The sequence below is a fragment of the Barbus barbus genome (assembly GCF_936440315.1).
Source record: "Barbus barbus genome assembly, chromosome: 29".
NCBI classification, from domain to species: Eukaryota; Metazoa; Chordata; class Actinopteri; order Cypriniformes; family Cyprinidae; genus Barbus; species Barbus barbus.
The window spans coordinates 26,438,730-26,464,864 of NC_136757.1; the positions used below are offsets into that span (position 1 = coordinate 26,438,730).

The 26,135-nt window shown below is 38.6% G+C and overlaps 2 protein-coding genes across 2 annotated transcripts in view; one reads left to right on the forward strand and one right to left on the reverse strand.

Moving 5' to 3' along the window:
* Positions 1 to 4,121: 4,121 nt before the first annotated feature.
* On the reverse strand, positions 4,122 to 15,815 carry LOC306849750 (protein SSUH2 homolog). The gene is made up of 13 exons (XM_079385029.1): positions 15,242 to 15,815; positions 15,109 to 15,152; positions 14,127 to 14,231; positions 12,685 to 12,760; positions 11,683 to 11,812; positions 9,071 to 9,131; positions 8,823 to 8,944; positions 7,511 to 7,573; positions 7,204 to 7,286; positions 6,617 to 6,709; positions 6,426 to 6,531; positions 6,235 to 6,342; positions 4,122 to 6,025 (listed from the first exon to the last, which is right to left on the reverse strand). Exons 1-13 carry the CDS (start codon positions 15,259 to 15,261, stop codon positions 5,885 to 5,887), a joined length of 1,152 nt encoding a protein of 383 aa, XP_079241155.1. The 5' UTR covers positions 15,262 to 15,815; the 3' UTR covers positions 4,122 to 5,884.
* Positions 15,816 to 16,682: 867 nt separating this feature from the next.
* Positions 16,683 to 26,135, forward strand: part of LOC306849362 (glutamate receptor-interacting protein 2-like) — a gene marked incomplete at its 5' end in the record, with an annotated part of 34,573 nt that continues 25,120 nt past the window's right edge. Inside the window, 3 exons of the mRNA XM_079384320.1 lie at positions 16,683 to 16,845; positions 22,030 to 22,107; positions 23,975 to 24,110. Coding sequence (XP_079240446.1) covers positions 16,683 to 16,845; positions 22,030 to 22,107; positions 23,975 to 24,110 — 377 coding nt within the window. The remainder of the gene's footprint in view (positions 16,846 to 22,029; positions 22,108 to 23,974; positions 24,111 to 26,135) is intronic.

Here is a 26,135-nt window from a genome sequence, read left to right on the forward strand (position 1 = left end):
GGCTGTATGCTTGGGATCATTTGCAGTTCCCTTTTTTTCTCAACATTTTTGCTTTCCCATCACTTAGATAAAGGTTCATAAACACAGTTCCAAAACTCTTCTGGCTCAACTTTGTGCTTTTTTGCAAACTCTAATCTTGCCTTGCTGGTCAGAGGTTTGCATCTTGCTGTGTAGCATCTGTAATTCTGTGTCAAAGTCTCCTGAGGACAGTAAATTATCAGAGCATCACCCCAGCTTTCTGGAAGTTGTTGGTGATTTTACAGACACGTCTTTTAGGATTCATTTTCACAGCTTTTATGATTTGTCTGTCATCAACTACTGTTGTTTTCTCAGCCGATCAGGTCGTTGTTGGTTGCTGGTGTAACTGACTTCCTCTTTTCTTTTAGCATCCACATTGCTTGCTTTTCTCTCAAAGTCAGCTCCCTCGTCTTCATCCTGGTTTGTGTGCCATCATCGAATGCAAGATTCAGAATGCAGAAGTAATGGATATAACTGATACGACACATTCCCTGCTTTTAATATCTGAAGAATTAATGCAACAGGACACAGCTGATCACTTAGAAAGACCTGTGAGGCAACTGTTCCAATACTTATGCTCACATCAGATAGAGGGATGAAACTCTAAAAGTGCTTCTTAGCTGGTAAAACATTTATGTGTTGAATCACCCAATAATAAAATGTGACATTCTGTAGTTTTGTCTCATATTCATCTTTTAATCATATTTGTAAATGTCTTGACTCCACAGCCAACAGAGCAATTTTGTCTTTACTGTTCCAATACTTTTGGAGGGCACTGCATATACTGCAGGCTATACTGCATATTCTTCAATAGTTATACAAGATGTTTAGCAATTCACATTTGGTCATATTGAGTCAGGTGACGTTAGATGTTCAAAAGGATTTGTGACAACTTGAAGCTTTCATAAAATGAAATGCCCAAAACTGTATATGGCATCATCACGAAGACGAACTATATGTTTATACGTGAAATTCTGGAGGGGACATCATGTGGTGACGTAATGACGCATGCCATTAATCAATCCATGTACTATAACATGTAAAACGGGAACATGAAAGATTATTCTAAAAGCAACTCATGTAAACACCTTAATCATAATATTGTCTTATTCAGAATAAGGTAAAAAATTAGATTACTGATGTCCATGTAAACGTAGTCAGTGGGGGTCGTAGTGTCAGTGTTCAGTGTTGCATGGGGTAAAAGAGGGGAGGGGGGGCAAGGACAGGAGGGAGTTCAGCTTCCTGACAGCCTGATGTATGAAGCTGTCCTTCAGTCTGCTGGTCCTCGCCTGGAGACTCCGCAGTCTCCTCCCTGATGGCAGCAGACTGAAGAAGCTGTGTGTGGGTGGGTGGGATCACCTGCAATGCGGAGGGCTTTGTGGGTGAGACAGGTGCTGTAAATGTCCTGGAGGGAGGGGAGAGAGACACCAACGATCTTCTCAGCTGCTCTCACTATGCGTTGAAGTGACTTGCGGCAGGATGCTTTGCAAGCGCCGTACCACACAGTGATGCAGCTAGTCAGGATGCTCTCGATGGTGCCTCTGTAGAAGGTGCACGTGATGGGGGCCGGGGCTCTGGCTCTTCTAAGTTTGCGGAGGAAGTAGAGACACTGCTGTGCTTTCTTGGCCAGTGCTACAGTGTTGTTAGTCCAGGAGAGGTCCTCTGTGATGTGCACACCCAGGAACTTAGTGCTGCTCACTCTCTCCACAGTCGCACCGTTGATGGTCAGAGGGGCATGCTGAGTGTATACTCTCCTGAAGTCAACAACAATCTCCTTCGTCTTCTCCACATTCAGAGAGAGACTGTTGTCACTGCACCACCCGGCCAGGCGGCTCTCCTTGCTCATGTAGTTTGTCTCATCTCTGTTGCTAATGAGACCCACCACAGTCGTGTCATCCGCAAACTTAATGAAGAGGTTGGAGTTGTGTGACGGTGTGCATTCGTGGGTCAGCAGAGTGAAGAGGAGGGGGCTCAGCACACATCCTTGGGGGGCTCCAGCGTTCAGTGTGATGGTGCTGGATGTGTTAATGCCGACCCGTACTGCCTGAGGTCTCCCTGTCAGGAAGTCCAACAGCCAGTTGCACAGAGAGGTGTTGAGCCCCAGCTGGACCAGTTTGTGAGTGAGCTGTTGAGGGATGATTGTGTTGAATGCTGAACTGAAGTCTATGAGTCTTTTTTGTCCAGATGTGTGAGGGCTGGGTGGAGGGCAGTGGCGATGGCATCATCAGTCGAGCGGTTGGAGCTATATGCAAACTGGAAGGGGTCCAGGGAGGGGGGGAGGACAGACTTGATGTGGTGCATGACTAGCCGTTCAAAGCACTTCATGAGAATAGGAGTGAGTGCTATTGGACGGTAGTCATTGAAGCAGGATGGAGGTGACTTCTTCGGGACTGGAATGATGGTGGTAGCTTTGAAGCATGTCGGGACAACGGCCTGATTTAGCGAGATGTTGAAGATGTCTGTGAAGACATCAGTGAGTTCCACTGCACAGTCTCTCAGTACACGCCCAGGAATGTTGTCAGGACCCAGAGCTTTGCGTGCGTTGATCCTGCTGAGGGATATCCTCACACTGTCCGGGGACAGCGTCATCACCTGGTCGCCGGGAGGAGGTGTAGTCTTCTGTGCAGTGGTGCTGTTTTGTGCCTCAAAGCGAGCAAAGAAGGCATTCAGCTCATTCAGCAGGGGGATGGTGCTGTGACAGGTCTGTGGTGGGGGCTTGTAGTCCGTAATGTCTGTATCCCCTGCCACAGGCTCCGAGTGTCTCTGCTGTCGCTGAAACGATGAGCTATCCTCCTGGAGTACTGTCTCTTGGCCTCTCTGATGCCGCGGGAAAAGTTGGCCCTAGCTGTCTTCAGGCCCTCCTCATGTACATCAAGTTTGCGGACGACACCACAGTTGTTGGCCTCATCACTAACAACGATGAGTCTGCATATAGATGGGAGGAGGCACAGTTCACAGAGTGGTGTAAAATACATAACCTTTCCCTTAACACCAATAAGACCAAGGAGATGGTTGTCGATTTCAGGAGGACTCGTCATCGACACCATCTCCCACTGACCATCAATGGTCATGAGGTAGAGATGGTACACAGTGTCAAGTTCCTGGGGGTCCATCTATCGGATTAGTTGACCTCCAGTGACAACACCAATGCTGTCATCAAGAAGGCCCAACAGCGACTTTACTCTCTCCGCAGACTGAGGAAGGTGGATCTTCCTATTCCAGCCATGATTATGTTCTAAAGAGGCACTATTGAAAGCATGCTCACTTACTGTATCTCTTCCTGGTTTGGTAATAGCACAGCAGAGGAGAGACATAAACTAAATACGATATTAAGGACTGCTGAAAAAATTATTGGTGTCTCGTTGCCATGTTTTCAGGACATCTACACTGAACGCTGCATGAGCAGAGCAAATGGCATTCTAAAGGACTCTACTCATTTCTTTCATGGCATGTTCACACTCCTGCAGTCTGGTAAAAGATACAGAAGTATCAGATCAAGGACTTCTAGGCTGTTAAACAGCTTTTTCCCTACAGCTATCAGACTGCTTAACTCAAGAATGTGAACTGCACTTAAAAGACTGTACTTTTTAAATTTTTATTTTAGTGAATTTTAACTTATTTATTAGTACTTTTATTTATTAGATTTGTATAGTACCTTTCTTGCACTGAATTACTGAGGTGTGGACGTGTGAAACAATTTCGTTTTTATGTGAAGCATAAAAATGACAAATAAAGGAAATCTGATAAAGGAAATCTACTAGACAGAAATGAGTGATATGACCATTTATTTTAAACATAAAAAAAACTGTAATGGGTAGCAAAATTAGCTTAAAAGGGGAATATTTATTATTAATTATAACTGGTTATAATTAATAATAAATATTTAGATTAGATCTTAGAATTGACGGTAGCAGAATCGATATTACAATTACTTGATCTGTCTCCGAGCAGACAATATAATTATTTATCAATTCTAGGAAAGATTATTTTCCTGGCCAAGGAATAATAGCCTTCCTACTTGTTCAGTACTAGCAGTAGTTTAGCATGCAAGGAGCAGCATTCAGTGACTTCGAATCGTGAGCAGAACACAGAGACAATCAATTGTGAATATAAGGGATTTAATAAATGAAACTATAGCGAACAAACAAATAAACTAAGAAAAACATATATACAGAATGAAGGAGAGTAAGAAGAGAGAAGAGCAAAAGAATAGCAGTATTTCACATCAATTAACCACAACCCAAATGAGAATCATCAGAGAATCACAATTAAAAAGGGGTTCAAACTTAACACGCATCTAAATAGTTGTAAACGTTTACTTGCATTAGTTTTGTTGCTGAATGAGATTCTTGATGCGGTAGACAAAAGATTCTTGATGATTTCTTTAGGAGTGAGCTGAAGATTTTCCTCTGGTTCTTCTGAAGATAGGAAAGTCCACAGCAAGTCCACAAAGTTACTTGAAGCTAAAACTGCCAGAAGGTTAAACTCAAGAGGAGAGTTTGGGAGCGTGTTCGTCTCAAGAAGACAAATTTTTGAGCACCGATTAGTCTGAGTTCGGAACTTTTGATAGTTCATAGCCACACCCAGTTTTTGGGTGGAGCGGCCAATCAGAGGCAATGCATTTTGAGCGGGAGAAACTTTCTTTGTGTCCGTTTGCATGTTTATTGCTGGTCTGGAGAGTTGGTGCAGTTTTACCTCAAAAGCATAGTAAAAATTGTAGGATGCATTTCATGATCACACATCAAACTATTAAGGCAGTACAGATATAAGAACACAACAGAAAAAAAAAGTATAATATACACAAATACAAATCCCTTAAGAAAAAAACAACAGTGGTTTTACTATAGTAAAACTGTAGTAACCGTGTTTTTTGTAAATCCAACGTTTTACTACAAAGACCATGGTTAAACTATGGTTAGAGTGTAGCAAACCCATGGTTAATTTGTGGTTACCAAGTTTTTTTGTTGTTATCTATCGTCTTTCTATATCTTCTTTATTACACATCTATATCTTTTAAGGTGAAAAAAAAAACTTGGTGACCACAAATTGAATATAGAGATGCACTTTTTGTCAAATTTGGATTAATTTATTAATCTGTTGCTTGCCCTCTTCATATTCAAGTAGAGAATCATAGTTTCCAAAGTCAGACATCACCAATACCTACACCTACCAATATCCAGTGACTACTAAATTGCCCCAAGCAATAACTTTGACTAAACAAATAAAAGTCTGTTGTCTGCCGTTATGTCCCCAACAATGCCAAAATCAAACCTACGCCCCTTGCTGACAGGGTTTGTGCTGTTGGCATAATATGGCCTAAAATGTCCCAAGAAAACATCCCCCAACCAGAAAACTCGCCCACAGCATAACACAGCCAGGTACCATAGTCTCTTTTGGTAATTAGTGTATCCGCGCTCCATCCTTGACGTGATGCACCAGGAATCTTGAATCGTGTGACCAGGCCACTTTCTTCCAATCATCCAAAAAAAAAAAAAAAAAAAAAATACAAAAATACAAATGCAAAAAAAGTTTATTCACAGTTTATTTGGACTTTCTTAATCTCTGTTTATAGATTTACTATAGACTATACTTCATATTCTTCAATAGTTAGGTCTTCTGAAAAATGCATTAATCTGTAAGAGGTTAAGTAAATCACATTTGGTCATATTGCGTTAGGTGACATAAAATGTTACATATATGTACATGGCATAAACAATGCCCCATTCGGACAGGATGCATTTTGTGTCTGTTAGCTACAGATTTCATAATTCTGGGATATATAGATGTAACAGACATTACATTTGTTCATCTTAACGGATATACAGCATTTATGTTATACTGTACATCAGGTCAGGTGTATTTGATGTTACATGACAGAACAGCAGCAGGTTGCGGGATAGTCATCAGCATTCACTTTAAACTCATTTCCATACACATAGTAAACATAAGGCTTTCCTTTCCACATGTAGTTCACTTTGGTTATGGGAATGAGCTCGATCGTCTGCCTCTGAAACAGATTGAATTACAGAATGACAGATTTAAGATTCAGCATGATGATTGTCTCTAGTTATAGACAGACTGTAATGATAAAGAAAAGGTGCATTACATTGTTTTGTTTTAAAACATAAATTGTAATTGGAAATTATGGATAATAAATGACGTGATAAAAGAAATTACAATATAAAAAGGCCTGGAAGCACAAAAAGACAGCAGTACCTGTTGCAATATGAGGGATGTTTGGGCGTATTTCACCTGATGGTCTCTTACAAAGCGCTCAGAAGCTTGTGCAACAGAAACATCTGGAAAGCCCCTCACTGGATAGACCTACAGTAAACATACAACCATCTGATGAACTTACGAATTTCATCAAGTTTTCTTTTTACCTCTAACTATATGTACTGTCTTACCATATATTGGGCATCTTTGAAGAGCTCCTTCCCTGAAACCTTCTCCAGATTTTCCACTCTCAGACCACTCAAATCTTGCGCTATGAATTCATCCTTCTCAGTGCTCCTGAAGTGGTGCAAAACGTTTTAGAATAAGAGCTCAGTTTGAAAGACTTCTGAATATGATGAATAAACATGAATCTATATCATACCATTTAACAATGAGGTTGATGAAGACGAGCAGCTGTCTCTTTCCACGGCAGGTGTCACATTGGCAAGAGCCGCTGCCGCTACACGAACTACAGCTGAAAGACGCCGACAAATCAAAACTCAGAAAAAAACAAACCACTGAAGCCCCCTACAGCAGGGATAGGCAACTTCGGTCCTGGAGGGCCGGTGTCCTGCAGAGTTCATCTCCAACCCTAATCAAACACACCTGCCTGTAACTTTCTAGTGATCTTGAAGACATTGATTAGCATCTTCAGGTGTGTTTGATTAGGGTTAGAGCTAAACTCTGCAGGCCCTCCAGGACCGAAGTTGCCTATCCCTGCCCTACAGGATTTAATCAGAATTCAAAATAAAATAAAATTTAAATAGAATAATTAAATTAATAAAAATGGTAAAATATAATAAAATCAAATAAAAAATAAAAGTAAAATTTCATTTAAATATTTAAATAAATAAAATCAACATAAATCAAGTAAAATACTCAATTTATAATATTAAAAAAGCTTTTTTGGGGGGGGGAGAAACCTATTTTAAAGAAATGTCTCATTATATATAACTGCGAAGGACTTACTTTTCACGTCCGCGCCCATTGCAGTGCGTGCAGCGGTTATCACTTTGACGGTAACCAGAACCATTACACACCCAACAGACTTTCTGCACATGGACAACAATAGAGGACAAACAGTTCATGTTACGGTATTTTATGTCATATGATGAGCTGAAAGAAAAAACATTCTGTGGCTTGTGTGCACATTTCCAATACAATTTAATTTGAATTCTTCTCCAGGTGCCACACAAAGAGATGCTTTTACTTAATACAACTGCCATATTTAGCTTTGAGAAATGCCCAGTATGCAGCTGGCTCGGTATTTACTTACGTTTCCAGCTCCAGCACAGGTGGTACAGGGGGTTCTTCCCATTCCCAGACACAAGTGACAGTTCTAGTGTACAAACAGAATATAATGCTCTAAAATATGATCTGACTTATTGAATAGCACCATTACTGGCATGTTTACCTGTAGTAGGAAGCCAAAAAGCATTTGTACTTTAGTACAATGAAAGTTAAACACTTTTTGCAGCAGCCTCAGTTCCAGACATATTTCTTTGTCCCATTCATTTTTCCCTTAAGGATTTTTAAGTCATTGTTAAAGAGGTATAAGCCATGAAACCAAACCGACCAACTACTAAGTAAAAATCACAGCATTACAAACTTTGATTTGAAGCAAAAGTATTTTTGAAAGCACTGAGAGACTATTACAGAATTCACAGTGGGTGTTTTTTTGTGTAATTTGCTTGTCACTATTCTCTGATTGGTGGAGATTTCTTTGCAGAATCATGAGTGATTTAGTTCTTCAACGTGAATTCTGGATTTAAACATTATTATTTAAAAAATAAGTTTGTTAAAATAAGTTTAATAAAAATAAAGCTAATGGCTTCAACAAAAGCATAAAGCGTTGATTAAAAAAAAATGAATAAAGCATCTGTCTTTTTTAAAATTCATTACTATATTGAGAAAATGAATGGAACTTTTGCTTCTGGAACTCGACTGATGCTCTTTATAATAGCTCTACAAACAAAACAATTAAAATGAAAGTACTTGTGATCTTTTGGAAGATTAAATTAAATGCTGCCAAAAAATTTAGATATGTTGGTTTCATGCAGAACTGCTATAATATAATAGCCACTTTTCCACCATCAGGCCAAACCGTTCTCAGGCTGAATTGTTTCATTCCATGCTAATCTGGCCCAGCCGATCCAGATATGGTTTAATTTTCCACTGTGCGGCTGATAAAAGAGCTCCAATACAAATGCATCAGTCGTTGCCTTGATAATAATGCTTGTGTTTATATACGGCATGAGATGTAAATAGCAACCATGTTATGGAGGATGATCAAATATTTCTATTTACTTCCGTCAAACGGTGCGCTTGGTCAGCTACAGAGAGAAACTAGTAGCCAGACAACAATCAAGTGACCAATTCTGAATGGCGACATCACTACAGACACTCTCTCAGCCAACTGTGCTGAGAATTTCAGGCTGAGAACGGTTTATAATCCCGCTGTGCCAAACCAAGTGGAAATGGCTTAACTTTCTTAGAAACATTCTGCCCAATGTTGGAAAAGTTGCTAAAGTTTGCCGAATGGGACCTGCTCTTTTAGTTTTTGTGAATCATGTGGCTAAAGGTCAAACCTTGACTGAGGAAGTATAGGGCACTTTAATGGTCTGCTTGTGCTCTTGAAAAAAGGCCGGAGGTTGAGCTGCAATCTGCCATGGACCTGGAGCAGGCTGAACACCAGCGTCCACAGGCTGCCCTGAAATGTTATGTTTTTATTGATTATGAGCCACATTAAACACAGCAAAATTTCCCTTCCTGGCATTTGGACCATCATAGAAGATTTGAATATAGTGTAAACATGCCCTATCTGACTTCTGGGTACCTGTGTAAGGCTCCTGACTCCATTCAGTAGATCTGGACTCTGTGAACGTCTCCAAACGATACTGAGAAAAGCAGGAGAATAAGCAGATACATCAAAAGCAGCATTTAGTTCTATCAACCACAAATCACATCAGCTTCACCATATGATGCTTCTGGACACATCATCAGTGATGCATCCAGGAGTCATCACGTCTTTCAAGAATCAGACACCCTCACCCAGGCAACCCAGCGGGGGTTGATCAAGCCCCGACTTGTGTCCAGGTAGAACTGCCCCACCAACGGCTCTCCTCTTCTGATCCACAGCCACCTTGAAGCAACCTCTGCTGCCTCCGTGGCCAACTTAATGCCCCTTTGTCTACTGGCCAGCATGTTGTAGACCTTGCAGAGAAACTTGACCGCAAACCCTCTACATGGGCTCTCACACTTTACTCGCCAGTCGTTTCTTCAGCACTCTTCTACGAGCTTTGTGTACTTGCTCTCACTGGCCTCCTCGATACAATCCTTCCAGGGTACTGTGAGTTCTAAGAGATGATCTGCTTGGAAGCTTCTGAGATCAGCAACTTGTCTGGCCTCAGTGATGCTATGCCAACAGTTTCTAGCAGGGTTCCCACACTTTAATGAGCACCAGATTCAAGGACTTTTTAAAGCACCATTTATTTTATATCAAGCACCTATCGCATTCACACCCCAGCATATGTAGTGTCCTGAAAGACCTTACAGTCCTTAACATTTCAATTACACTTAACATTTACATTAAACATTTCAGAGTAATAATGTTTTTAAGGTGTAGGTTTCATAAATTTAGACCGTTTTGAGCAGTCGTGTTCAAAGGAATTTAATGAAATCCATTGAAGTCAATACTAGTAATATTCAAATACAATTTCAAAAATATTGATAAAATATACATCAAACTGGTTTTGCTGTAGTTCTTGTACAAGATTTAAATATGAAAGAATTTCTCAATTTTTAAATTGATAAAAAGTGGTTAAATGTTGTAACAGTAAAACCTGTTAACATTAAAAATCTCAAAATTCTCTCAACAGAGACGTTACTCATTAATAAATAAACTCAAGTCAAAATTATTTTGTAAATCACTTTTTTATAGTAAATCCCATTTGATCATCTTTGACCTAGAGGAATGCAGGTGCTCAAAACATCAAGATTTTGTGAAAATATTTCATGAACATTTTAAACCTTGTACATGTGTAAATCTGCACACACACACAAAAAAATAAATATTATATATATATATATATATATATATATATATATATATATATATATATAAAAAGACAAGAAATAAAAAAATAGGACTTTCTATTTGCTTTTAAACTGTAAACGCTTTTCACCAAGCTGTTTTTCCAACTTTTCAAGTTCTACATTTTCTCCTTAGCTCCATGTCGCAGTAAGTTTTAGGAGTTCATTTTAAGTCCATCTCCAATCCTGAAAAGTCTGTCTTGCAGAGATTGACTAAAAATTAGCTCCTAAAACTTAACAGTGGTACAAGGGGATGTGGTGCTGGTCCTTCAAGCCTATAAAAAAATTAGTCTTCATGAATTTCACAACACTTCAGCATGTTATTCTTATTAAAAGTCTCTGTCACCAGACCCCAGGTAGGCTGCAGTTCTGGTAAATGGTGACGCTGGAGACTAAATGGTTCCTGATGGTTTTGCACCTAATTCTTCACATTAATTCTTAATTCTTTTGCATTTAACATCTTTTCTTCTCCACCTGTTATATTCTGACCCCGCTGACCCAATGAGCATTTCGCTGACCAATCACTTTGTCACCAAGCAGGTCACTTTCAAGGACCTATGTTTATTTTTAAGCACTTTCCAGGCCTTGAATGCATTTGTCTGAAATTCAAGTACTTTCAAGAAGCGTGGAAACCCTGTTCTAGAAACTTCAGCTGCTTCCCCAGGTCAACTTTCAGCTCCCAGTCCTGTGCAGATGTTAGCATGCCAGAGGAGGTCCTGGCAGATGTTGTTATCTTCTCCCCAGCCCTATCAAAAGCAATGGTTGCAGTGGGTAATCCCACAGAAATTTGGCATCTACTATGGCCTTCAGAACTTTGTCATGACGTCAACGATAGCAGCCCTCAGGGCTCTTGGACAGCTGCTGAGGATGTGATCCAGGGTCCCTCTCTTCAGGCACAGAAGGCAAGCAGGTGACTCTGCCTTCCCCCCAGCAGAACAAATTGGACAGGCTCGGTAGCATGTCATAGACAGCCTGGATTAAGTATTTTATTTGGTGGTGCTCAGATTTCCAGATCTCAGCCCAAGTAGCTTACTACTTGTTCCCACCTTGTCCACATTCCAACCATCCTGGGGGCTCGCACTTCCTCAAGCGATGCTCTGACCTCAACCTGGAGCTGCAAACTCCTATCCTTCTTCCTTGCCTTACTCGTAGGCTAAAAGGGGCCATAGAATCCTCGGCAGGATACCATGTTGGTAAATCCAGGCCTTAAAAATTATGTTCTATACACTATATGTCTAAAAACCACTACTAAAATGTCTAAAAACTACTTTTCTACTCCACATACCAGAGAAAACAAAAACGTGGTCCTAATGAAAAAACATGGTCATAATTAAGATGATTTACTGTAGGTCTCACCCTGTAGGTATTAAAGGACTCCATATTGGTTATGACTCCCTCTTTGACAGGGGCTGAACTATAGCAGCACTTGCTGGAGACGTACGTTGTGAAAGATTCACGTGCTCGGTCCTCTGAGATGGAGGGTATACTGATATAAAAGAGAAAAGATCAATACGTAAGTGACCTTTGCACATGTCTAACAGGGTGTGTTGTGACACTTTTTAGGTCTTTTACTGACATACCCTATTCAGGTCATAGTTCAGACTAATGATCTAAAAAGGTAAATCAGCAGAATACTTTTTAGATAAAGCTTTCTAACTTTCTGATGCCAAAACTCCCAAAATATGATGATCCCCTGCAAGGTGAATATAAAAGCAGCTACTACATTTATATTGTGTTAGAAAATTATAAAGACAACATTTGTTTGCTAAGTTAAACTGTATTTTTATTCTTACTGTACTTGAGTCAAAGCTAATTATTAAAAATATTATTATTAAAATGATTTCTTAATGCAATATTATTATTATTTTTTTTAAATCAACTGAATTCTAATTTATTTGTATAGTAAATAATGTTCAAGAGCAATGTTTTTAGTTTGAAGTAGGGATACACGATTTGGGGGGAAAACTTAAATTATGATTGCAATTTAAAATGTTTTGGATTTTAAAAAAAATCCAGGTATGCTGTGTTTGCTTCTAGAGCTGTGCGATTTGGCCCCAAATTGTGTGATTATGTCAGTATGACTGTAAAAAGCAATAATAATAATAATAATATTAATAATTATTAAATATTTTAATAAATATTTGTATTACAATTACTAAAATATTAAAGAAAATAAGAAATATTATTACAAAAATAATAATCATTCAGGATTGTTTTGATTAATCGTGCTGCCCTAGTTTGAGAACCACAGTTTGACCCCCCTCCCCATCTTTGTATGATGATTGCATATCATAGGCATGCGTTTAAGACTCAGTGCGTGCATTGTGTGCTTTTTGTATAGAAAAAAAAAGCTCTTACTGCCAGTCTGGTGAGCTGGGGGCCTGTTCAGGCACAGGCATCGGTAAAGATGGAGGTGGAGGTGGAAGATACCCACCTGAGAAATTAGAGACGTGTCAACAACAAAACTAGGGGTCAATTCATGTGTTTCTGTGCTCTGTAAGTTCTATTGGTGCATTCAAGTCCTTCTGGAAAGTTCATATTTACAATCTGGAAAGTCGTACTTATGACGTCAGATGTTCAAATCGTTTGGTCGGAGCAAGATGCCGATGTACCTTTTCTACACAAAATTCAACAAGGTTTTTAACTCTGCATCTACAAAATGATGAATAAAGAAAGTGCATTGGTGTGTTTTTGCTTTTATATGTTTTTGTTACATTTGTGAAGGTGCTGTAAATTTAACTGTCATATATCAGAGGCATCATGCTCATTCAAAGTGAGGGGCACGTGCCCCCTCAGATTTTTGAGCCAAGAAGTGGATTTTGAATGGAGCTTCCAAAAGACGAAAATATAGCCTATTAATATTTTCAATATTTAATACGATCACACCGAACGTTCAGTGCATCATATCATCAGCTGCTAAATTCAAATCTGCGCTCGTTGGCTGATGCTGAGCCAGATACAGATGTGTTTTTACAGCACTGCGCATTATAACCAATCACACACGATGCTGTTGAGCTTATGAATGCAATGACCAATCAGAGGTGTTCAGATGAGTCATCGCTAAAATCACTCGCTTGCTGACTGAATACCTCCTCCTGGCGAATTCTCTCAGCAGAAACAACAAAGTGCAAATAGGAATCTGTAAGATATTCATTTGATAGTGTAAATAGCTCCAGTTATTTTAAAGTCCACGTGAACCGGAAGCTTGCGACCGTTTTTACTTCCGTATTGTGACGAACTTCCAAGAGAAACAGAATATTGAATGAGGAAAATAGAGGGCATTGATTGGATGTAGTAAAGTAGGCGTTTCATTCATAAATGAACACTGACAGTTTTTGGGAGGCGTGGTTAAGGATGCCATGCTCATGCCCAAGCCGTCAAACTGATGTCATCAGAGAAGGCCCATCATTTTAGAGGGGAGGAGCATTTTCAGATTTGGATGAAAGATTATGAAGGCAATCAATTTGTTTTTTTTGTGGATTGACTTGCATGGATGAATTGTTTACCACAAAAATAGCAATGTGTACTAACAAAATAAATATAGTCAATTTTGATTTCACGCAGACTTTAATGGGAGTTTTTGAGAGTGCTTGAACTCTAGACAGTCAGTGAAAATCAGAAACTCAGGGCTTAAAGAAAAGTTTCCCACTTGTTTGTGGTGACGTTTATATGCTTTCAACTTGTAAATATGATCTTTCTGACACAATTTGAATGCACTATATGAGCCTGAACACATTTTCTCATGCTGAAGTGTTTAATTTAGTTTTTTTTATGTTTGACATAACTTGCACGCTCCTTACCGCCTCCGCCAGCTATTGTTCCTTCATATCCAGGGACTGCATCGAACATGTTTGCAGGGGGAGCAGAAGGCCCATGGGTGCTTGTGGCAGGCACGGCCGCCATGGCTGAATGAGATTCAAACAAACCAGTTAGGCAAGTTTTCCACAAGTTGTGCTCCCAGAAAGACATACAGTATCACAAAAATGTCACTATACATTCAAACATTTTTATATATTTATTGCACAGCTTCTGAAATACTGATTGTGATAATGCAAGGTCAGTCACAGTTGGCCTGTGTTAAAATAGCTTTGTGAAAAATCCATACATCCTATAAACAGCCAGTTATTAGTCTTCAGCTGCTTAGCCAAATAAACTACTGAAAATGTTACGCACCAAGCATTAGTTTGGGACTTACTTTTTAGATCTTGAAGAACCGATTCTTGTTGTTGGTTAGACAGTGGTGAGCAGTGAGCACCCTAATGCATATGGACTTAAGTCTACTGTATTGATGGTTTAGGTAAAGTATATATATGGTATAGTAGCCTAAAGAGCTGCTGCTATTGGACAGTGCTGAATGAATGATTGGGTGGAGTTGTTTCTACAATAAAAGTGTGGTAACTTAGTATAAGTAACATTGTTTGAGGATTTCTTCAGTGAATTCTGGCTACAGTGTTATGATTATGAAAACTACTATGTTTTTCAGACTTTTACCACAGTAGGAAGTACCGAGTACCACTGAGGTAGCCCACTGTATATTTCAGAGTAGCCCACCATATTTTTTGTAAACACTGTATAGTAACGATAACTGTATTTATGGTATTTTTTGCGGATCCTTGCATTACCATACAGTTTTTGTACCATGCATTTCATACTAGGTATATGAATTGTAATATTAATATACTGCATACTAGCACAAAGCAATGCATTTATGTAAAAAGCGTTGTTTTTCTAAAAAGTAGTCGTGTGTGGAAATCTGAGATGTGTAAATTAAACATATCTTACCTGGTGCTGGTGCTCCATACACAGGGTTAATGGTGCCGTAGTTACTTCAAAATAAGTTTAGTGAAGTCAGGTTGCGCACAAACGCAAACAAATATCGGTTATGAACACTTTAAAGTAAATAAATAAATCTTACCTCGCAGTCGGTCTCTCCATTTCTCCAGTTCCTGAAATGTTCAGCAGCTTCCTTATGTTGTAATCATCATGTGATTGAGTTTCGTTTAGTTATTTCCCTTATAAATGCGAAGGAGGTCAACAATAGGCCATTGCTCAGTCGACACAGGCGTTCATTGTATATAAAAAGTAAAAAAACTTCGTTAAATTCGTAGCGCCAGGAGCAAAGTGCAGTTTCGGTTTAGTCGGGGTTAGAGAGACATAATATATGAACTATGAGGAAAACTATTTGCGTTCCCCGCCCAGAGAAACTATGCAAACTTCACAAAACTTGCAAATCTTGAGCAAACGCAACGATTTTCTGAGGAACGCAAAAGGCCCTTTCGGGGCTCCGTAGTTTTTTCGTAGTTAGAAAAAGAGATTTTATTTAGGTGAGGAATCACTACTTTTAATAACATATAAGCCGTCTGTGGTGGCGCCATCATACAGTATAATGATATCAGATGCTAAATCCAGGCCAGGGTACTCTAAATACTAACACATTTTACATTTATTCATTCATCAGACTCGTTCATACAAAGCCACTCCATGCAGTGAGATGCGTTATTTATTTATTTAGAAAGTGATTTTCGGTATTCAGTTCACGTGTTTATCCTTGAATAGAAATTAAGGTAAACAGGAGGACGTTTTAGATATATTTGCATTCTTTGGATTATTTCTCAATTTGGCACATGTCACAATGTGAACCCGTTTATCAGCTTTTGCCTACATTTAAACTAAATTTATTATGAAACAATAATCCATGAAATAGGAAATGGAAAAAGGTAACAAATATAGCCTAATAGGTGACGATTAACAATAAGGTCCCATTAGTTAATACATTAAGTAACAATGAGCAATATGTTATTTAAGGTATTTGACATTTTATTTAAAATATAGCAAAAATAATTTTATTCATTTGACATTTGACTGAGATACAGTAATAAATTGTGACAACAGGCCCCAGTCTCCCCTTCATAATATTGTACGATTGCCATACTAAAAGTACCATGGTATATAAACACCCAAATCAAAATATGGTTCTATCAGTAGTTATGGTACTTTATTGTTGGTGTGGTATCTTCAGGCAGCCTGTTTCTCAGTAGCAGGCCGCTTCAGTCCATCTGTCTCATCTGTGAGCAGCCAATGCACTCCAATGGTGTTATTAGCCCTACCCACTATATTTAACTGGATGGATTATTAAGTCATACCCAGATTTTCATGACGTTACATTGAGGAGGGTGAAATAAGATCCGCCCTGTTTCTCCAAAACCCTCATATCTGAGTTAAGTTGCAGGATTTCCCTCAGAGAATGAACAAAGAGGGTATGAACAGAGAGAGGGTAGATAGTGAGAAATAGACCTGAAGCAAGACTAGGCTGAAGATCTGTGTGGTACTGGAGAGAGGAGAAGGAAAGAGGAGCCATGTGGCATGTTAGTTGTTCCTTAAACCCTAAAGTGCTCCCGGATGGGGTCCCTGCATGGACAACCATGAAGAAAGGACTGGCTGGAGGAGTCAAAGGGAAGAGGAGGATGTTCTCGTTTTCTTTACGATGTCGGATTGGAGTTATCAGAGGAAGGGTTAAAGGTAAGATATGAGAATGTGCCAGAAGGTGTGAGTGTGACGATGTTTGTACAGGTAAAGGGTGAATTGCATGTGTAGGTGCTGTGTGCTTCATGAGCAGTCTGCTGAAGTTATTATATGTGTAATTTTATGTTTTTCTTGCCTGTGTGTGTCTGAGAAATGAATGCAAGATCTGTTGTCCTACATCAGCTGAAGTGACCTGCAAAACAGTGTTCTGCCACATGGGGGCTGTATTGTTTAAAATGACTTTTAATAATCTGCAGTCTTTTACAGTAAACCCAAAGTATTTGGACCATTTCAGCACATTAGATTACAAATCATCAGTTATTTTTATTAATCACTTCACACCTTATGAACTTATTTTTGTAAATAATTCAGCTTGAAGGCTTGTTTTTTTTTTTATAAATACATCATCCGTAAAGTACCAGTCAATGTTTTTTAAATAATTAAGTTTTTAGTCTTTTTGCTCACCAAGGCTGCATTTATTTAATCAAAAATACAGTAAAACAGTAGGCCTAATACTGTGACATATTATTATAATTTAAAAAGACAGGTTTTTTTATTTATAGCAAACCAGCATATTAAAATGATTAAAAAGGATCATGTGACACTGAAGACTGGAGTAATGATGCTGAAAATTCAGCTTTGCAGTTATTAAATTATCAATGTGGCGTATAGAGAAGAATATGTAGTAGGCCTATGTGTTGATGGGTGAGACAGGTGTTTGTCTCGGACACATGCAGCTGTCAAGACAAAAGTCTACTAGTGGGTGAAATACTCCCACCAACCCCCAAAAATGAAATTTGAGAGCAGATTGGCATTTGGTTTCCCTTTAATGGCAAGGAAAGTATATGACTTTATTCTGTGCATAATATAAAGCCCAGTTTTAACAACATGAGGAATAGGATGCATATTTGATTCTAAAATGCATAAAATGTTGTTTATACAAGGGATGATGTTCTGTCATTATCACTAAATCAAATCTGACAAGGGGAAACAGGATCTTTTATCCTTTATTTTGTAGTAGCAATATTTAACTGGTAATTTTGTGAAATATTATTACAATTTAAAATACCTGTTTGAATATTATTACTCCAATCTTCAGTGTCAAATAATCCTTCAGAAATCATTGTGCAGGACTGTGTGTTTGTGTGTGTGTGTGAACGAACATGATTAATAGGCCAGTGCAGGAAGGAAGAGCCACATGTGAACAGTGAGAAGCTGAAGAAGTGAGGGAGGAGTGTCAGAAAGGAGGGAGGAGAGGAGAGAAGGAGCGAGTGTGTGTTCTGTCCGGGTCTGATCTCTGTGAAGCACTGGAGTGTTCGGATACATTCCCATACTGTAGCGCTGTCATCTCTGGATAAACTACCATCTGCTCCAGCTCACGCTGCAAACCCAGGACTGAATCTGTGCGAGTGGATCACATGTGTTTTACGGATGACTGAATGGAGACTAGTTGCATGTGCGGATTGGCAGGCGGAGGAGACCACGTTATGCTGTTTGGAAAGAGCAAACTGGAGTGACACTGGAATGTCTCAGGAATAATCCAGTTGCAGCTATGCAACACTTTTTCAGTCGCTCATTCAAGCATTACACTCTTACAGTCGCTCACGTGGACCTGCAGTAGAGATATATTTAATCTGCACGTTTATGGAAAAGATGGAATTCTCTATGATTAGCCTGTATGGATTGAACATCATCTGTGCAACAGGATCAGCTATAGATAAAATCATCTGCGGTCGCTGAATGGATTCATCTAGTCTGCTTGTCTTCTTCAGGACCATCATTTCATTGCTTTTCAAAGAGGATTCATTCTCAAAGGAATCCTAACTGAAGTTACACATGTAATGTGGCTTAATTGGATAGGTTTAGATGGTAATTTCCAGGTGTGTGCTTTAACAAACGGTTTGGCCAATTTAGTAAGATCCTAAAATGATGTTTGGCAGAATGGAATCGTGATATTCCCATGATGCTGTGTGGTTTGAGGAGAGAGGGTCGCAACAACAGTGGTGAGTCATGTTGATCATTTTTCCACATTCAGTCCTTTCTTTTTCACTTCTTCTGTCATGCACATTATGTTGGGGTTGGTTAGATTTTTTTTTTATGTTTTTGCTTACCAAGGCATTTATTTGCATTTGAAAAGCTGAATTTTCAGCATCATTACTCCAGTCTTCTGTGTTACATGATCCTTCAGAAATCATCATAATATGCTGATTTGCTGCTCAAGAAACATTTACGATTAAAGCAGAATTTTCAGCATCATTACTTTTGTCTTCAGTGTCCCATGGTCCTTAAGAAATATTTTTCCTTAAGAAAATTTGTTCAAAATGTTTTGTCTTGTACAGTGCAAGTTAATCAAATCCTTACAGTTAGGGTTCTTCTTCATTTGCCGCAAAAAATGAATTCTATATGTCATACTTTTTCTTTAAAACGTGCCAGAGAATGTGTTGTCATAAAGGTTGACCTCCCTGGCCCTGTGCCAAATAGGGTCCACTGTGTTCCTCTATGAAACTATCTACCTATTTGGACAGGGTAACATTTGTCCTAGGCCTTTTGGTTTTTAGCTCTAGCCCTGCTGGTAAATGGAAAACCCTGTTGAGAGCTGAGCGAGGGGTGACAACTGGGGCCACTGTGGCCTCTATAAATAAAAGCCCAGCTCTGAAAATAGACCCCGAGCTTCCATTTGCATTGTTAGAACATCATCCGTTTAACCTACATCAGGATTGGTGTCAACACAACCAGGGCTGTCGGAGCGCTTTGCTCCAAATTAGTTGCAGAGTTTTAATAGACTTGGAAAATGAGTTATCATGACCCATAATGACAGTTTTACTCTGCTGTGACTTTCAGAGACGCTGCTGTGTGTGAGTGTGTGTTATATAACACTTGCTCACTGCGGTTTGTTGACTGTTAAAGCAGTGGTGTGATGTTTTGAGCCTTTGACCTCTTAAACAAACAGTCTGGGTGATGTTGATTTGTTTAGCCTTTTGGCCTAAAGGGCAACTGAACCATCTTTACTGACCAAAAGGAAATTTATGGTTTGTTAATGCTCAGGAAGGACTAGCACATTGGGATTGGTTGACCTTTATTTAATAATAATAATAATAATTTGTTACATTTATATAGCACTTTTCTGGGTACTCAAAGTGCTTTACATAGAAAGGGGGAATCTTCTCAACCACCACCAATGTGCAGCATCCACCTGGATGATGAGACGGGCGCCAGAACGCCCACCACACACCAGCTTATTGGTGGAGAGGAGACAGAGTGATGCAGCCAATCAGTAGATATGGGGATGATTAGGAGGCCATGATGGTCAGAGGCCAATGGGCAAATTTGGCCAGGACACCGGGGTAACAACCTACTCTTTTTCGAAGGACATCCTGGGATTTTTAATGACCACAGAGAGTCAGGACCTCGGTGTACCGTCTCATCCGAAGGACGGTGCTTGTTGACAGTATAGTGTCCCTGTCACTATATTGGGGCATTAGGACCCACACAGACCACCGGGTGAGCACCCCTGACTGGCCTCACTAACACCTCTTCCAGCAGCAACCTAGTTTTCCCAGGAGGTCTCCCATCCAGGTACTGACCAGGCTCAACCTTGCTTAGCTTCAGTGGGCAACCAGTTTTGGGCTGCAGGGTGATATAGCTGCTATTTGTTTAGTAGCACACAAATTGCCTCTACATCAAGTTCTTATTTTCAATTTTAACAATGCTTGTGGTCAGTAATATTTTTTTAAATAAGATGTAAATTTTTATTCTGCACGGATGAGTGACAGTAAAGACATTTATAAAATTCCAAAAAAATTCAGTTTTTAATAAATGCTTTTTAATTTTCTATTCATCAGAAAATCCTGAAAATAAATGCATTATGGTTTCCACAAAAATATAAAGAAGCACATCTGTTTTCAACACTGATGCATTCAAATTTCGGAAGGATCACGTGACACTGAAGACTGAAAATTCAGCTTTTCGTTACAGGAATAAATTACATTCTAAAATATGTTCAAATAGATAACAGTTTAAATTGTAATAATATTTTACAATATTGCTGTTTTGATTGTGTTTTTAATGAATTCAGATTTCTTTTAAAAATATTAAAAAGTCTTACCAACCCAAAACCTTTGAACGGAATGAATAGTTCAAATTTCTAGGGTTAACAAACAATGAAGAGAACAACTTAGGCATATATTATCACACATGCAGGTTGTGTACCTTACTGGTTAACGATCTGGATGGGAAACTAAAAGGATATGAAGTTCAGAACCACCAAGTGACAAGCCTTGAGCTTTCAACATCATTCTTAGGTTGCTCCATTGGGACTGTTGTAGTATCAGAAAGTTGCTTAAAGTGAAACTGTATTTCTAACCTATACTTCCATAAAGTGTCTGTCCAAATTAAACTGGATATTCAATAATAACATAGGATAGGACTTAAATTTATTCCTAACTTTTTTGTTTTTGAGTGAATAAATTCCTGTTGTATAAAATTAAGATTTATGTATTTAAATTGCATATAACATTTCCATCCATTTGGATTACAGTTTTACCATAAGATATTAAACTTAATGTGATGCATATTTGTCAGTCATACATAAATGAAACGGGTACGATTATGCACTCAAAAAAATCATGGCATAATTTATTATTACCTATTTGCATTTTTTGACTTTATTTAAATAATCATATTTTCAAAATGCATTTATTCAAATGCCTTAGAATTAGCATAAATCTGTTCATTTTAATTAGCATTAAATGTATTTAAGTTAAAATGATTGAGAATGAAACCAATTGGATTTATTGATGATATATCTGGTTATTGTCTATTTAAAACATTTCTTTAATAGTACCATTACAGAAGTCTTACCTGTTTCCTAACTAATTTATGTACGACTGATCAAATTAAATTAAATGTATTAACTTGTTTATGTTATGTTTTACTGTTGTATCATAAAAAGTGTGTGTTGCATGCCAGAATTACATATGTTTACATATATTTTTTTCTTGTTGAATACCCTGGTTCACTCAAAAATAAGTCATTATGAAATTAAAGGGCTTGCTAGCACTGTTTTTTCTTTACTTGAGGTTGAATTTAATTTTAAATATTATCAAAAGCAATCAGCCCAAGCCTGTAAACTGCCTTTGTAACGTATATTATCATAATTTATTTTATCATTACATGTTTCAGAAGATGTCCCATACACAAAGGGAAGCAAAGATGCTGCAAGTGACAGCAGCGGCCTCAACAAGAGGAGCAGCATAACTGGTAAGGGCAACTGAAACCTGCAGATAACTGCCGTTATTCTGACGGCACCCATTCACTGCAGAGGATTCATTGGTGAGCAAGTGGTGTACAAACTCATCTACATCCTGAATGGCCTGAGAAATTTGTAACAAGTTTTGATTTTTTGGTGAACGATTTCTTTAATGCTCCACATGGCACTGCTGTGCTGCATCAGATGTGTTCTGCTCTATATTGAGTCTCTTTATAAGCAGTCACAGCACACATACCTGAAGGTAAAGAGACTGTTCGTCTGTGATGATGCTGATATTTGATTTCTTCGGACCACTGCTATAAACCCTCAGTCGCTTTCTCTGTTCTTTTCTTTTCTTTTTCAGTTAATTTGTCTCTTTTAATTTTGTGGGATTTACCACACTCAGATGCTGTTGAGATTTAACAGCAGTAATGAGCACACACTTTAGATTGCAATTGCTACATCATAAAAACTTATCACATTTGTCTTCATTGGATCATACTGAAAATAATATTCTCCTTAATAGTGTCCTCATAACCGTCATGAGTGGAAAATAAAAATAAATCTAAATAAAATAGTGCATTTTATTTTATAATAAAAATAAAATTTAACAAATAATACATATCAAAGAGAGAGATTTAACTTTTTTGTAAATGGTAAATATTTTTAAACCATTACACTTACTATTTTTTCCTCACTAAAATAATTTTTTTTGCCATTTATTTGGATAGGACGGTATGTAGAGAGGAAGCGAATTGGGAGAGAGAGAGAGAGAGAGGGGGGGATGGGATCAGGAAAGGTCTTCAAACTTGGGACGCCTGAAGTGCTATATGACTGAATTTACTGAATACAAAATATTTTTATTTTTATTATATTACAGTATTTGTGGTGATTTAAATATATATCACTTTTATCAATTAAGCAACACACTGTCATTCAAAATTATGGAGACAGTAAGTTTGCTTTTTAAAAAAATTTTAAAAGTGAAACTTTGAAGGTTTCATTGATAAATCACTGAAAAAAAGCTTCACAGTTTCCACAAAAATATTAGGCAGCACAACTGTTTTCAACTTTGATGATAATAAGAAATGCTTTTTGAGCAGCAAATCAGCATATTAGCATGATTTCTGAAGGATCATGTGACACTGAAGACTGGAGAAATGATGCTGAAACAAATAATATTCCACTATATTTTTGATCAATAAATGCAGCCTTGGTGAGCAGAAGAGACTGCTTTTAAAAATATATATTTTTAAATCTTACCGACCCCAAACCTTTGAAGGGTAGTGTGTGTTCATGTATATAAATAAATAGTACTTTTAACCATAATGTACCAGAAGATCTTTTATTCTGTGCAAAGTGTCTAATGTGAAAAGCTTAGTTAAGTTGACCTAATTTGTTTTTTTTCTTCATCACACATCAGTAGTCAGTGCCAATAGCCTTGTGGGCAATGTGCCGAGTCCGACATATAGCGTCGTTGCACTACAGGCATCTCCCCAGCTCTCTCTCTCTCCCACTTCGCTTTGCCTGTCTGTTTACTACTGTCATATCAGAATAAAGACAAAAACACCCAAAAATAAATCTTTCAAAAGTTTGTTTTCATTTTTTTTTTTCATTATTTAGACATGACTTGTGAAAATCACCCTTGTTTGTGTCCATAATGTATATATGCTTATTACACACAGTCTGCCATACTACCAGACTGCAGTGCTACCATCTGTTCTTCATGATGGTTAAATGAATGGTTAAATGAATCTGACTTCCATGTCACAATGCATAGCTATACGAGCTCCCCGGGGACTGGTGGGTGAGTTACCTGCTGTGAAGGTCCATGTGCTGGAGCTTGTGTGGTTATTGTGTGTGTTTGCTTACGCACAGATGAGCAGAGAGGTGTGACGACGGTGGAACTGATTAAAAAAGAGGGCACCAGTCTCGGCCTCACGATCTCCGGAGGTTGTGACAAGGACGGCAAGCCAAGAGTGTCAAATCTGAGACCAGGAGGTCTCGCGATCCGGTGAGAAACAGATTAAAGGGGTCATATGATGCTTTTTTTAAAGATGAGTGATGCATGCTTTCTCATTATTTTGTGTATTTGGTGTAACGGAATATGTTGACATGCTTTAATGTTCAAAAAACACATTATTTTTCAAATACTGTACATTATTGTAGTTCCTCTATGCCCCGCCTCTCTCAAGCACAGTCTGCTTTGATTGGCCAGCTGAACCCGTGTATTGTGATTGGCCGAACACCACAAGCACGCGTTGGAAATTCCATAATTGCGAGCTTCAGCTTTCAAAATAAAAGTAAAGACAGTTAATAATGTCCTTAGTTTTACCATCAGTTCAAGACCGAGAGGGGAACAAAGTTACGTGACAGACACAGTGATGAAGCTCATATGTGTTTGCACACAAGCCACGATTAATATAGCTGACGTGCTGTGATGTGACCCTGTGTCTCTCTCTCACACACACACATGCACACACACGACGCGCAAAACTCCGCATTTGAACAGTCAATAGCAAATACTTAAACTAAATATAGCTGCAAGCAGCGATAACTGGGGTTCAAGCATTTTAAGGCCTAAGGTGGTATGCTTTTGGGAAGTCGTGGCCTAATGGTTAGAGAGTCGGACTTGTAATCCGAAGGTTGCGGGTTCGAGTCTCCGGCCGGCAGGAATTGTAGGTGGGGGGAGTGAATGTCCAGCGCTCTCTCCACCCTCAATACCACGACTGAGGTGCCCTTGAGCAAGGCACCGAACCCCCAACTGCTCCCCGGGCGCTGCAGCATAAATGGCTGCCCACTGCTCCGGGTGTGTGTTCACTGCTGTGTGTGTGTGTGTGTGTGTGTGTGTGTGTTCACTGCTGTGTGTGTGCACGTTGGATGGGTTAAATGCAGAGCACGAATTCCGAGTATGGGTCACCATACTTGGATGAATGTCACTTCACTTCACTTTTAGAGTCTAGGCCAACCTGAACGTATAGCCAGTGGTAGAAAGAGTACTGAAAAAATATACTCAAGTAAAAGTACCATTACCCTCCAAAAAATGTAATTTAAGTAGAGTAAAAGTACTTGTCCAAAAAACTACTTGAGTAAGAGTAAAAGAGTAGCCTATTTAAAAGTACTCATGAGTATTGAGTAGTGAGTACTGAGCTGTGGATTCTACCCCCTCATAATAACCACTCTACACATTTGTGACCCTGGAGCACAAAACCAGTCTCAAGTAGCTGGGGTATATTTGTAGCAATAGACAAAAATACGGGTCAATATGGGTCAAAATTATAGATTTTTCTTTTATGCCAAAAATCATTAGGATATTAAGTAAAGATCATGTTCCATGAAGTGGTTTTGTAAATTTTCAACTGTAAATATATCAAAACGTAATTTTTGATTAGTAATATGCATTGCTAAGAACTTCATTTGGACAACTTTAAAGGCGATTTTCTCAATATTTAGATTTTTTTGCACCTTCAGATTCCAGATTTTCAAATAGTTGTATCTCGGCCAAATATTGTCTTATCATAACAACCCATACATCAATGGAAAGCGTATTTATTCAGCTTTCAGATGATATATAAATCTCAGTTTCAAAAAATTGACCCTTATGACTGGTTTTGTGGTCCAGGGTCACAAATGACAATCTTACTAAAATTGTAACGAAAATGGAGGAATAAAAACTTATTCAAAATATGAATAAAAACTATTATAGTATGTCAGTTATACTAAAATAACACTGTGTGACTTATTTTCAAGAAAAAATGGTAGCAAAATTACAAAAACTTAAACTAAAATGAAAAACTATAATAGTATTTCAGTGATGCTAAAATAGCACTGGTGTAGTGTGTGTGGTGCACCATGTTTACTCACACAGCTCTTTAACCTCAGGATCTGGGCTGCTCCGGTGTGTGTGTGACCTCAGGATGTGGGCTGCTCCATCACATCAGCCTCCAGTGTGACAGGCTGACGCAGGCCTAACGTGACCACTCTCTCTCTCTCTGTGTCACAGGGAAGATTTTAGTTGAATGTTGCACTGACCTGTAGG